At 35.7% G+C, this 15064-nt stretch overlaps 1 protein-coding gene across 1 annotated transcript in view; it reads left to right on the forward strand.

Annotated features, from left to right (window-relative positions):
* TRHDE (thyrotropin releasing hormone degrading enzyme) overlaps positions 1–15064 on the forward strand; it is a gene marked incomplete at its 5' end in the record, with an annotated part of 396110 nt that overhangs the window by 279214 nt on the left and 101832 nt on the right. The window contains one exon of the mRNA XM_082666960.1: positions 1364–1429. Within this exon, the coding sequence (XP_082523086.1) occupies positions 1364–1429 (66 nt within the window). The remainder of the gene's footprint in view (positions 1–1363; positions 1430–15064) is intronic.

Below are 15064 nucleotides of genomic sequence, written 5' to 3' on the forward strand. Positions count from 1 at the left end.
CATTTCTTTAATGGCGATTCAGGAGCCTGAGTACCGTATTGCATTAAAAATTTGGAATTACAGGAAACAATTCTGGTAACAAACAATGGAAATTCATTCTTGCATCTCCGTACTGGCTGCTGCAGTCCAGCCCCAGGCAGGATGAGTCTATATGTGGTTCTTATGATTCTCTTATAAAAAAGAGACACCTGGTAAGAAATTAGTTATTGACTGGTACGAATTTGTAACGAGTATGAAGTGGGAAATGTAGTCATAAAGGGATTTATTTCCCTTAAAACCAGGCTATCATTTATATTTAAACTTTTGCTGCTTATAATTCACTGCTTCATACAATTTGGTGCAGATTGTAATATCTCCTTGAAGGCTTATTTATATTTTACATACAGATTTGTGATCATCCAGGCTTAGCCATCATTTCTTGGAATGTTTCACATTGATTACATGTCAGGCTTTTTGCACTGATATTGCTCTACAATAAAATAACTGTTCCCAAAGTGAGATAGACTCTTAAATTAGTATTTTCTTCTATTAGTCTAAATATTTATATCAGCCACGTAAGTGTTCTACTTGTATATGGATTTATAGAAGACTCTAAAAGGGAAAAAGAAACAGGAAATAAAAATCATTAGCTTGATATAATACTGACAGCTAATATTTCTATCATGGTTACTGTTTTTCAAACCCAGCTTGAACTGCTTACATACAGTAATATATTTAAATTTCAGAACAACCATAGTAAATTGGGACTATTATTGCCTACACTTTACAACTGAGAAAAGTGAGGAACAGAGGGGTTAAACACTTCTCCTGGGTAAACATGGAGGGTAATGCCAGAGCCAGGATTTGAACCCAAGCAGTCCGACTGCTTGGCACTCCTACTGTCCACTTCTATGGCTAAATTATTCTTGACTGGACTAGGGGTAGAGTATGTAGCTGTGTTACTTCAAAGCTATGTTTTAACATGATTATTTATTAACATGGTTGTCCCTCCCTTACTAGATTATGAACTTGTGAGTACATGAACCATGTCTTATTAACTTCGTCATATACAGTGCTCAGTAAAACTTTTATTATTCCTGAATTACAGCTTATTATTGCTCTGAGAGATTTTATCCAAGAGACTTCTATTTTGAAGTCATTGGTTTTATATCCACAAAACTTTTAGATCCACAAAACAATAAATGCAATTGTTTCCTCTAAGTGAAGTATTTCATTCATAATTCTCTTATTTCTTAACTATTTTAAAGAATAAAATAGCATGAATGAAGCAAATTATTTTTTATGGGTATGGAATAATTTTAGAATCATGTGACTTGGTTGAAATGTTTTTTTCTTTCTTTTAAAAAAATACTCTTTCTTACAGGGTGCTGCTTTAATTAGAATGCTGGCTAATTTTATGGGCCATTCAGTGTTTCAGAGGGGTTTGCAAGTAAGTAAAATGCTTTCTATTTTCTCTTGCACTTTTCCTTGTTCCTGCATTTATTTTTTTTCCCATTTATTTATTTATGGCTGCTTTGGGTCTTCGTTGCTGCGCACGGGCTTTCAGGGGCCACTCCTTGCTGTGGTGTGCGGGCTTCTCTTGTTGTGGAGCACAGGCTCTAGGCACGCGGGCTTCAGTAGCTGTGGCGCACAGGCTTAGTTGGTCCGTGGCATGTGGGATCTTCCCAGACCGGGTCTCGAACCCATGTCCCCGGCATTGGCAAGCGGATTCCCAACCACTGTGCCACCAGGGAAGCCCCTCCTGTATTTATTTTAAAGATATTTCACAGCTTGGGAAATTGCTAATACAAAAATGCTGAATTTGATGGAAAACTTTAAGATGAATAAGGTAAACAGTGTCGTTCCACATGACAAATGAAAGTGGTAGACAAGATTCCACACCAACCCACAAAACTCCAACTGTTATACCATTTAGAATCTCTTTAATATGCATTTTAAAACTGATGTAATTTTCAAATATATTAGATCCTAAGTATTCTATACAAGATTTTATGAAAGTCTGATTCCCTTTTCTTCCATTTAAAAGTTCATATAAAGTGAAAACAAGTTATGTTAGCCTTCTTAGAATTATGTATTTGAGAAATTCTTAACGCTTTTTTTCAGATATGTGCCTTTTATGTTGTTTGCTCTTTTAATGTTGACATACATAGATTGTTATTTTTTCCAAATATATTTAAATGTTTTTGTAAATTAGAAAATGCACTGTTTTTAAAAAAAGGGGAAAAAAGAAACAGTTTTATTATAATACATTTATAGTGTGAAGTATGGAATCTGGGAGAAGATTCTTAGAAAAGGAGGATTCTTAAATTCTTGAAAGCAAATATAGAAAACTAGAACTTTTATTCCATTGAATCTGTTGGAGTAAATCACGTTCCTAGCAGCTGTGATTGATGAATTATTTATGATGCGTTCTACTTAGAAGTGTCCTTAAAGTAAATTGATGTTCACCTGAAATACAATTATGCTAAGACAGAGAGAGCAATCAATCTTAGCTCTTCTTAGTAAGCTTTTCATTTTGAAATTTAAATAAACTACATATGGGATCAGGTCATATTTTAGTAGTGTAATTCTGTCTTTACCCAAAATAAACCAAAAGATAAAATACAAAGCAAGAGTTAAATATGTTATGACAAAGCTATAAATACGTTAACACAACAGAGAAAAAAATATATAAATTTCTTGAAGAATAATTTCCCTTAGAAAGTTTTTTTACCGAATTGTCCCAGCAGGGGTTGAAATTTACTTTAAAATCAGCTCTTCCCATTAGGGACACCTTCAGAATAGCTGAATTCAATTGAACCTGTCTGCCGGGTGCTAAAGTCTCTATTCTGATCACATAGTTAGGAAAATCTTTTTTCTCTAGGTGTGCCCTCCATGAATATCAACTGTCTGGAGAAACATCCTTCCTTATCCCCACTCCTTTGTTTTTCCCGCTGAAAATGTAGCATGACAGTACAGTTCCACAGAATATCTAAGCTTTCATAAGGGCTACACAAACTGAATTTGATTTCCTAGTAGCAAGTTGATGTGAAATCATTTTCTGTATACAATTTTTATTGGTTTTTTTTCTCACTTGTGTGTATAGATTTGCTTGGCAGATTGAATAACTATAGTTATGTTATCTGGAAAGAATTATTGTTTTGCAACATTTTTCTTTATCTTGTCACAATTTCTATAGTACGCAAAATACATCAATATTTAATTCACCCTTTTCTACTGACCCAGTCCGTTCAGTTTTATCTGAAACAGTTAGACTATACCCTCTGACCCCCATTATATTAAACTTTCATTTGAAGCTTGTTTTAATGTGTGTGCCTTTATGCTCTGATACTTGATTTGGTTAATTTTCAACTGTGGGACTCTTGTGTTTGTCAACATTGCATTTCATTTGCCTTGTGACATCTCATTGATCAGATAGATCTTTATCCTTCGGTACTTCCCTTGCAGCTTTATTTATACTCATCACTCACACTGATTTAGTGTATCATCAGCAGTTTGGATTAGTTTACAGTAGATCCCTATGTCTATTTAGCGTATCATCAGCAGTTTGGATTAGTTTACAGTAGATCCCTATGTCTAAGTGATAAGTTATCATCTCTCGTGCAGGAAGATGTATGGAATACAGTTTGGAAATGACCTCCTGTACAGACACTTCATGTATGGTACTGAGTGGTCACAGAGTTGATATTAATATCTTTCCCATCCACAAGGCTCTGGGGAGTCTTGGTTTACATGTTGTTGAAAGAGCTAATCTGGACTGTCAGCACTTACCTCTGCTGGAAAATCTATTAACTGTCTTTACATTAACCATGGATATTTCTGTGTTGACAAATGGAAGTTTATATTTGCAGACAGAGCCAGGGTTAGATTTATAGATGTAGGCATCCCAAGTTGCAGATAGTATATTTTTCATATATTTTCCCCTCCCTCTCTCCCTCTTCCTCCCTTCCTTCCTCCCTCTCTTCCTTTCTTCTTTCTTCCCTCCTTCATCTTTCCTTTCCTTCTTTTTTTCTTTTTGTTTTAGTACTTGGACCTTAGCCCTGATGTTTCACACAAGGACAATAGTATAATGGTGGTTTCTTCTAAAACTTGTGTTCTCTTGTATTTTCTATATCCTAATTAACCATCTTAAGCTCTTTTGGGAACAAAGCAAACATTTTTTACAAATAAAACCACAAATATATAAAATATATATTTACATGATATAAATTTAAAATATAATTTAAATATATGATATATCATAATAAATATACATAGATATAAAATAAACTGTAAATATATTTGTATATTAAATATAATAATATAGAAAGATGGGTCAGTTCACATGTTTATATTTAACTTAGCAAGTATTTGAGTATGGATTCAACTACATTTTTCTACTTTTATAATATTTTGTATTGGACAACATATTTCAGGTTTCAACTTATACATATATCCTTCAGTAGGAAGGGACTCCTGGTACCCATAAATCCATTTGATCAGCTATCAGAAAGTCTGGTGGTAAACACTTTTATAGTGAATAATACAACTTCCCTTGGTCTCATCTTTTTGATTTTTTGGTCTACTTCCCTTATTTCTTGAATTTTGTCTGATGCTTAAATGGTTCAGTCTTGCATAATTTTTAAAATAAGTTACCTCAAAACTTCTTACAGTATGTAATAGACAGAACATACATTCTATCTATTTAGAATGTAATAGACAGTATATACAGTCATAAAAAATTAGTCCTGACTACCATTAATGCCAGCTTCTGTTTTGTTTTGATGTTTAAATTGAAAACGAAACACAGCAAACGAAGCTTGAACCCTTGTTGGATCATGTATGCCACTTGTAAATAATACACTTTTAAAAACATAGAAATATTTGTATTTTTGCAAACTCTGAATAGCTATTGTTCTTCCATAATCGATTTCCCAAATCAATAGCTGGCATATTTTGGGACACAAGAGGCAATGGAATAAGTAGAGAGAAACAATTCTTATTCCTGTTTCTAATTAATGATGGGCTTTCTGCTAGTCACTAAACCTTTTGTGGCCTCTGACTTTATAGTTACAAAATGCAAGAGTAGAATTAAATGCTCTCTAAGATTTTTTTCATCTTTCAGATTCTCTGCATCTAAGACATTTAATGCATTTTACTAGCTAGACAGTTTGGGTTTGATACTTTAATTTAGGACAGCTATTTCAATTTGATGGGAAAATTTGTTAATTAGATGTGCAAAAGTGTCCTTGAATCTTCAGTTAATCATCTGAGTATTAAGACTATTTGGCTTTGACGCTGTTGGGAGGGTTAGTGAAGTGAAAGTCAGGAAAGCCACCGCTAGATTTCAGAAAATCAAGAAATTTTGGTGTCACAAAGAAACAACACCCATACACTCAGTGTAGCCCTAGTCAGGTTTTGGGAGGGAGTGAACTTAGATGTGGTTGTTCAATTCACCGTCATAACCCAGAAGTCCTTGAATCACTTTCTTCAGTTGGCTTCGGTGGCACTGTGTTCTGTGTGTCATTTTAGTTCACATCATGCTCAAACCCTATTACTGTAAGAATTGCTGAGTCTTTCTGAAATTCTCACATTTTTAATTTCCTAGGCTTCTTACTGTTTAAGTACATATATATTAGTTTTCGCCCATATGTAGCAATGTTTATGTGTATAGATCTAGTAAATTAGGATCTACTTCTTTTACCTTGTTTTTATAATTTAAGCTTCCACAGCTCAAATCCTCGTTCTTACATAAGTATTCTAGGCTTATTTTTAAAGTAAATAATTCAGATAAGGATTCTTTTAGATAGAATTTTTTTCACATGAATTTAACCTTTCTTAGTTCATTTTTACTTGTTTTAATCTCCCTAGTAACAGTTTTTAAATTTTTCTTTGAGTTTTTTGGAAATAAAGGAATAAAGCTATAATTTTGAAATCCTCAGATAACATTGATTGGCTCAGTAGCTATTAAAAAATAATTAGTACATAACTACTGCTTTTTCTTTTCAAACAAAACAATATTGTTTTAATGATCTGGCAGTACCATTCTTCATGTTGTTATGAGGCAATACCAGGGAACTGAAATTATGAAGAAAGATCATTGCTAAACTTGATATAAACTCACTCTGAAATCCATGTCAGAAAGTGAGTCACCCTCCTGCTTATCCAATGAGGGTAATTCAATATCATTTAAAATATGGTTGAATAAAGAAAGATTTCTCTTGATTAGTATTTAACTGCTCTTTTCCATAAGGTAACCTACAAAAAGATGTTTGCCTCCAATTATCAGGGTGGAAATTGCTTATGCAAATCAATGTAAGGCAATGAGGTGTAGATAAAAAGCAAAAGGGAAATATCATTATTATTGGTTTGTGCTCATAAAATTCTGATAGCCTAAAGGTAATGACAGCACAAAGCTATAGGGATTATTAGTAGCAACAACAAACTCAATAACTTGTGTTCCAGTGAGAAGTTATATGTTAACATATGTATACAGGATTTTTATTTGAAAACTGCAAGCTTATGTTTGTGAAAGAGTGTTTGCTCCCTTGCATGTAGGTTTTTAGATAAATGAAAAGTCAGAAAATAACAGAGGAACAGAGACCATGTGTCAAAGTTAATTTCCTTTCTGAAGAGATTGTATTGTGCTTTTATCCAGATGGAAGCTGAATCATGCTTAATCTAAAATTAAATGACCATAGATAGGTTTTGTTCAATTTCTCCGTGTTTCATTTAAATCACTGTGCAGTTTTAGGTATGGTATAGGTAGAAAGGTTAATTCATCATAATAATTTCTTGTGATCAGTCAATACCATGTGATAATAATACTATCATTGATGATGTTTAGTCATTGGATTTGAACTAATTAACATTTAACTTATTAAAGACCAACTACAAAGCTAAAATTAATGACTACGCTATAGAGAAAAATATTAATTTTAAGGAAAGATTCCATGGATTTGAGAATCAAGAATACTATCTCTAATAAAAATCAAGTACTTTAAAAAATTAAATAGCAATAGCTATTCGTATTTCTCAATCAGAGAAAATAACTTCTGTTCCTCAATTTCAATGAATTTGTTTGTATACAGCTGATTGAATCCTTATCATTTTGCCTCTGAATTAAATGTTGTTAGTTGACTACTGTGACTATATAGCATTAACTAAAAAGCCTTCATTAGTAATGACATATATCTCTATTTGTCCATCGCACAAGCATTTACCCAGCTTGATGGGAGGCTTTAGAAACTTATTCTTACTGGTTTTCTTTTGCCTGTTAGTTAAGAGCTCAAGATATGTTATTCATTTTAACTCATAGGGTTGATACTATAAAATGATGTTTTTGATATCTTTAAAATGTATTTGTGAAATGATTTGACACATTCGGCTAATGGGTGATATATTCGTATATTGGTATGTGTGTAAATGCATACAGATCAGTGAATTGCACACACTGGGGTATGTATACCTATCTGCAAACACTCTCTCCCTCCTTGTAAACGTTACCATTTGGTTAGATTGCTAGTTCAGAGGCACAATAAACTTGCCTTAGAGGCATTTTTCTCTAACCTACTTAGCTCTTGCATCAGCAGGTTTCTTTCGTTTCCTTTTTTAATTTATTTTTTCTCTTATTTTATGTTCTCATTTCAGAATGTTCATGTAATAGCCTAGAAGTATATATTTGGCAATGTTGAAAGTTTTGATGCTAAAGAAACCTTCTAGATTGGGAAGGATTTTTTTCTTTTTTACTCACATTTTCATAATTGCTTGGTGGTTCTAGTATATAGTTCAATACTAGTATTATGGCATAGATGTACATAATATTTTTAGCTTTTTCCTTGTTGGCAAACATTTAGATTGCTTTCCAATTTTTGTTAAATAAACAACACTGTAACAATTTTTAAATTATAGATTTTCCCATTATATTTTGATTGTCTTTTCATCTATATTTCTCGAAGCATATTATCAATTTTTCTTCTGAAATATTAAGCCAATATATAATGGTAGAAATAAAGTTTGAAAGTTCTCTTTTTATAATACACTAAGCAAACAACATTGTGTCTTATTTTCAAAATAAATTTCTTACTAATTTAATAAGTAAAAAATTGCTATTTCAGTGTATATATTTTTATCACAATTGAGGTTGAAAACTTCCATATATTCTCTTGCATTTCACTCTTATCACTTACTTTTTTATGACATATTTATCCATGTGTTTATCTGTTTAAAAAACTGAAGTTCTACTTTTTTATAACATAACTATTTATAAATATTCAATAGTTATAAAAATAATGAACCATAACATTTATGCAACTTCTTTTCCCTATCATATCTAAATGTCAAAATTATTGTTCTGAAAAACAATATGTTATAAATTAGTGGCTTAAGAGGAGTGCTATAAAGACCTATCCTAAGTTATATATTTAGAACCTATCTTACAAAAGGTTCAAATGTATTCAAAATTCCATGTTGATCTACTTTTGTGTTTCTGTCTATGGAAGAGAAGGCTCTGTGTTAGTATGACACACAAAGAAATGGGGATATCCATGTGTCATCCTGCATCTCATTTCCTTTTGCAATCAGTCTCTCGTATTCATCTTTTCTCTTCTGCTCAAGATCTCTCTCTATGATTATGTTACAGATCATTTTCCCCCCCTTAAGAGCAATAACTCATTTTAGTATTAAAAACTTTTCTTAGTGCTTTGTGCTAATAAACCAAAATTGTGATTTCTCTTGCTGCATCAGCTCTCTTTAGTTTTATATCCATGTTGTTCACCCATCAGATATGTTCAGTTATTCATTTATTCCACACATATTTATTACATAGCCACTCAATGTTAGACACTATGATAAATACCAAGCATTCAGGGCATGCTGCACACAGCAGATATGCCCCCTGATCTCATGAATCATATCACTGGATAAGATTGATACTAAAAAGGAAAAAAGCAAATACAGGCCTATTTACTAAGTGTGATAAATGCTAGGCAGGAAAAAAATCGGATGTTGTGTGATAACATATGGATGGGTGGGTCAGGTAACTTTAGGTTAGGTGTTTAGAAAATCCTTCTTGGGAAGAAGGCATGTGTCTTCAGTTCTGAAGGATGAGAAAGAGGTGGGGGTCTGGGGAGATCATTCCAGAAAGGTGGAAGGGCTTGTGCAAAGGGCTGAGGGAAGGAACTGAGCATTTTCAAGGAAAATAAAGAAACTAGCGTAGATGAGCACCGTTAGTAGGGGCAAGAGATGAAGGGGGAGATGAGGGCAGGCGCTAATTGTGGGATGCCAAAGTGCACTGTGCTTAAGAGGGTTGGGTTTTATTCTGAGTGCAGTGGGAGGCTATTCAACAGTTTTAAAACTGGGATGTAACATGGCTCTATTTATATTTAAAATAGTTATCTGACTAATTGTAATAATACATTGGAATTGGAGCAATCAGCATACCAAGAGAGGAGGAATCAGGTAATAAAATTAGGAAGATATTTTAATATTCAGGTGAGAGATGATAGAGGCTTAAATAGTTAGATGTACAGAGACATGGATGGATTCAAAATGTTTTTTGAAGGGAGAATGAAGTGGACCTTGGGATAGATTGGGTGAAGACTGGTAGTTGAGAGATGAGGAAGAAAAAGTACCTAGGAATGATTCTGCAGTTTCTGGGTTGAAGGCCTGAGACCAAGCCCTGAAGGGCTGTAGCAGTTGGAGGCTGAAGGAAGAGGAGGAGGCTGGTAAAAGAGGCTGAGGTGGAATAAATAGTAAGAGAGGCAGGCAGAACACCAAGGGTATGGTGTTATCGTGTCAAGAAAAAAGCCTATTTCAATAAAAAGAAAGTGACCAAGGAGGTTAAATGCAGCCAAGGGGTAGAGCAGAATAAAGACTAAAAAGTGTTCCTTTTGGCAGTTTGCAACTTAATGACTTTAGTGGAATAGGTTAAAGAGTGTCATACAGAGTGAAGTAAGTCAGAAAGAGAAAAACAAATGTATATTAACGCATATATGTGGAATCTAGAAAAATGGTATAGATGATCTTATTTGCAAAGCAGAAATAGAGACATAGACGTAGAGAACAAATGTATGGATACCAAGGGGGAAGAGGGAGTCTGGAGGAATTGGGAGATTGGGATTGACACATATACACTATTGATACTATGTGTAAAATAGATAACTAATGAGAACATAATGTATAGCTCAGGGAACTCTACTTAATGCCCTGTGGGGACCTAAATGGGAAGGAAATCCAAAAAGGAGGGGGTATATGTATATGTATAGCTGATTTATTTTGCTGTACAGTAGAAACTAACACACATTGCAAAGCAACTATACCCCAATAAAAATTAATCCAAAAAGAAAAGAGAGGATGGGAAATACCTAAGTAGAGATAGTGTATGTAGGATAAAATTTTTTAAATTTGCCAAGGAAGGAGATCAGAAAAACAGGGTAGGTAGGTAGAGGAGGATAAGGGCTAAGGAAAGCTTCTGTTTTGTTTTTTAAAGATGGGAGACAGTTGTACTCATTTTAGACTGTTAGAGAAGGAGTCAGGACAGAAGAGTTTTGATAATGTTGCAGAAGAAAGAGACAACTGGGATTTTGGTTCTTGAGACAGTAAAAAGACTGGTCTTTGATAGGAGAGACCCTTCCAGTAAATTTGGCAATTGGAAAATAAAGGAGTTCATTTTCTGATGAATTCTTTTTTAAAAATTAATTAATTAATTAATTATGCCACACTTTGAGGCTTGTGGGATCTTAGTTCCCTTACCAGGGATCAAACCTGAGGCCACGGCAGTGAAAACACCGCATCCTAACCACTAGACCGCCAGGGAATTCCAAATTCTATGTTTTTAGTGTTATCTGAGGCAAGGTCAATAGCTGAAAGTGAGGTAATGCTGTCCAGTAGACAGATTTGAAGACTGAGGATTGGGAAGAATAGGAAGGCACGGCTGCCTGGTTTTATTGAGTGCCTATTTGAGTTTGGTGCTTATGAATTTATAAGAAAGCACAGGGGCTTTCCTGGTGCTGCAGTGGTTAAGAATCCGCCTGCCAATGCAGGAGACGCAGATTCGAGCCCTGGTCCCGGAAGATCCCACATGCCGTGGAGCAACTAAGCCCATGCACCACAACTACTGAGCCTGTGCTCTACAGTCCTCAAGCCATAGCTACTGAAGCCCGTGTGCCTAGAGCCCGTGCTCTGCAACAAGAGAAGCCACCTCAATGAGAAGCCCACGCCCTGCAACGAAGAGTAGCCCCAGCTCGCCGAAACTAGAGAATGCCTGTGGGCAGCAACGAAGACCCAACGCAGCCAAAAATAAATAAATACTGTGAACCAGTTTTTATTTAAAAAAAAAGAAGAAGAAAACACAACTGCTCAATTGCCTTATTTTTTCCTGTGATGCTCAGCTGTATGGGTACAGGTTTGAAGAAGGCAAATACTTGAATTTATCCAGGAATGGGATATTTGCCAGCTAGCCTAATTGAAAAACAGAGCTGCAAAGGAGATGAGGCTGTTTGTTAGGAATTAAGATAAACTATGAAATAGAAGCTGGATAACCAGGGAAACAAAAACAGGAAGGATCTGATAGACACGTACCCGTCATTAATAATGTTAACAGTAAATAACATATTAGTAAGTGTATATTATTTTAACACTGAATAAAAGAAATCCCCCATGCTTCTGAGCATATGGGAAATTTAATCTGTCCTTATGGAATTCCCCTTATGTTATGCCCATTGATAGGAGAATGTTCCAGGGAACTTTATCAGGCCAGAACATACAGCGAAGAACCGTCTGTTCTCATCCACACTGATAGTCAGTCGTATTAGTTTCAGGAAAGAAGTGAGATAGTGCATGCTGCTCGAACGTTCGGTATGTATCTTGCCCAAGCCTAGCCTTTCTGGTCACCTGGAGGTTAGTGTCTTTGCTGCTTTAGTGCTCACTTAGGTATGGCTATTTTGTGCTGAGGAACCTAACTAGTGCCCCCATTTCATGGGCCCCTCCCCCCATTAGTGGTCTTGTCACCTCAGTAGACCTCTGCGAAAAACAGAGTTCTAGACCTCACGGTCTCTTTCTTTCTCCAGACTTGGATAAGGGAAGCTTTCTAAGCTTTTCTCAAGTCTAAAGAAGCTTTGATCTCAAATTTTTTTCTTGCAATTTTACTTTTTAAAATTAAAAAAAAATGTCCTCTGGGCACTTTCCTCCTACAAGTTAGTCCACTTAATCTCCTTGGGCCTCCAGAACATTTTGACTTCTCTTGGAGGTAGGGTTGAAGAAGAAGATGTTGACTCTAGACTTTTTTCCCTTGAGCTTGATCTTAAAATAACTAAAGTTTCTTGGGTTCTTTGTGTGGCAGGCTTTTTTCTTCCTAAGTGCTTTACTTGTTTTGTCATTTTCTATGCACACTGTTCTCAAGTAAGTGCTGTATTATCTACTTTTTCCAGTTGAAGAAATTAAGGTTTAGAGAAAATAGATATCTTACCCAAGATCACATGGCTGGTAAGGATTGGCCTGAATTCTTAGTTTTTCTGAATATGCACACTACCTCTTTCTCAGCTGAGTTTCATTTTCTTCTCAGTGAGTGACCAGCACCGGGGGCTGAGTGAGAGAACTCCATGTACATGGCCTGCAGTCAGTGGGTATCTTGATTTACAAAAGGCAGTATATTCTTACCGGCCAGGATATACTTTTATCTGTTTTGTGAGCTTGCTGTGGTCCAAACCCTTTACCAGGGCATTCAGAAAAAGCAATTCACAGACTTCAGTTTTACCAATAGACTCATTTTATGTCTCAGTAATATTTCAAGCTAGCAGCAGAAGTGAGAGGTGGGGATATTTTAGTACCCCAGAACACCCCTATCGACTTAACATTCACGCCATTTTGCTGACAGGTGTAGGACCCTGTCAGGTTGTTCTGGGATGGAGTACAAATTCAACAGTGGCAATACTGCGCCTCTGGTGATGCTGCTGCATGTTGGGGCATTGATGGTATGATCTATAATTGCTAAATAAAAGGCGAAAACAGAACTGAAGTGAGAATACGCCATTGTCTGTAATTTCAGGCAAACAGGCAAAACAATCTTTCATGGGCTAGCAGGTTGTTTTGATTTAAAATTTTCTGGCATATTTCACAGCCCTTTAAGAGACTATACTGATTTTACAAAATTTACACTCATTACGTGGAGTAATGGATTTTTAAAACATGTGAAATGGGGCTTCCCTGGTGGCGCAGTGGTTGAGAGTCCGCCTGCCGGTGCGGGGGACGTGGGTTCGTGCCCTGGTCCGGGAGGATCCCACATGCCGCGGAGCGGCTGGGCCCGTGAGTCATGGCCGCTGAGCCTGCGGGTCCGGAGCCTGTGCTCCGCAACGGGAGAGGCCACAACAGTGAGAGGCCCGCGTACCGCAAAAAAAAAAAAAAAAAAACATGTGAAATGCCCTTTTGTTCCTATGGAAATATCTGAATATTCCTATATCTAAGTAAGCAACTTCTGAAAGTAAATTTAAGTTAAACACACATTTATAAAATCAAAATCAAAATGGCCTGCAAGCAATGATATAACTGACTTTTCAACTGTTATCATCGTAGCTATTCAAACAACTTTCCTTCCTAAATTCCACCTCTTTTTTATTGTATCCTGTGGTCAGAAACTGCTGTACCTCAGAATGTTTGGTAATGGTTTCTGTTTTACAGGATTTCCTCCTTGGAAACTTGTTATAATTTAATAATAAAAATTTAATAATTATTTATTCCTTTTATCCTTGGTTCTTATCTAGTAGAATAAAATGTAAACATTCTTTTATTTGCATAGTGCTTTTTCAGTACTTGGCTACTTGTTTTTACTTAATTTCATAATCTCCAACCAGTATTCAGGCATTAACAAAAATAATATTTTGACCTATAGCCTAGATTTCTTGTGTTTTAGTTGGTCATCTGTCACTGTTTTAGTCTTTTACTTCTGTTTCTCAAGGTCAGGGAACGTAGAAACATCCTCTGAAATGCATGGCCAGGCTTTAGATGGGTTTTATCCAACCCGTGTGTGACATTGCTGTGATCTGGCAGCTTTTAATCTGCTTTTGTTGTTGTCCATGGATCCCTTTAAGATCACTTTACCCTAATAATGCCCACACTTACAAATACTTAATTCTAGACCTTATGGTTCCCAATTTAAAAGCCTCTGCTCTAGAGGCTTTGCTTAAAACACAAGTTTTGCAGAGTTTTATTTTTTATTCTTGTCGCTCTCTGTGCACTCCTCTCTGTGGAACTTTCGTATCTTTTTTTCCGACCTTCTTATCTGCCTCTTTTTTTTTTTAAAGTATCCACCTCTTCCCTCCATACCTAATAATATAAAAGCCCAGTTGATTTACTAAATAGAACTGGGTGTTCTTTGTTTTACGTTTTGCATAAGTCCTGAGAGATTGTTTCTATTTTTCTTGCTGAGGAAACCAAGAAACTGTAAGACATCTTTGTTTTGTATCACCCGTTAGTGTTGTACCAGTCAGGATTTTGGGTTGCAAGCAACAGAAAGAAACTGACTAAATTAAGCAAAAAGGAATTTTTTGGAAGGGTGTAGGGCAGTGCTTGGAATCATTGGCAAGTGTGGAGAATCAGGCTTACAAAACAGATAATAGGAACTAAAGGAGACTCAGAAATGAAGAAACCTAGCCAAGGTCATGTCATAGTACTGACTGGTTCCGTTGCTGCCATTAGCATGGCTGTATCTGGACCCTCAGTGTCACCATTACAGGGAATGTAATTTCAGTGATTACTGCTCCTTTGCATTGATCCTGTAGGATTAACAGTCCTGGGATGAAGTATCCACTTGTGTCCATGTTTTAGCTGACGGAGAGTGGAGAGGATTTAGAATTTTGTCCCTTCCAAGTGAGAGAGCCCTCACTTTCCTCTCAGATTCCATGATGAGGTATCACCCTCATATAAAAGTGGTGTTTAAATACCAGAAAACCAAAAGAATGACAAATGCCCAGTACAAATATTTTGAGGTACAATTATTCTTAATAGAAAGGAACAACAGTTTAAACCCTTGCTTCAAACTTCTTGTCACATAGTCAGAAAAATCAGTGCTCGATTTACCTGGCGTTTCCCA

Source organism: Grampus griseus (genome assembly GCF_964374135.1).
Source record: "Grampus griseus genome assembly, chromosome: 11".
Classification (NCBI taxonomy): Eukaryota; Metazoa; Chordata; class Mammalia; order Artiodactyla; family Delphinidae; genus Grampus; species Grampus griseus.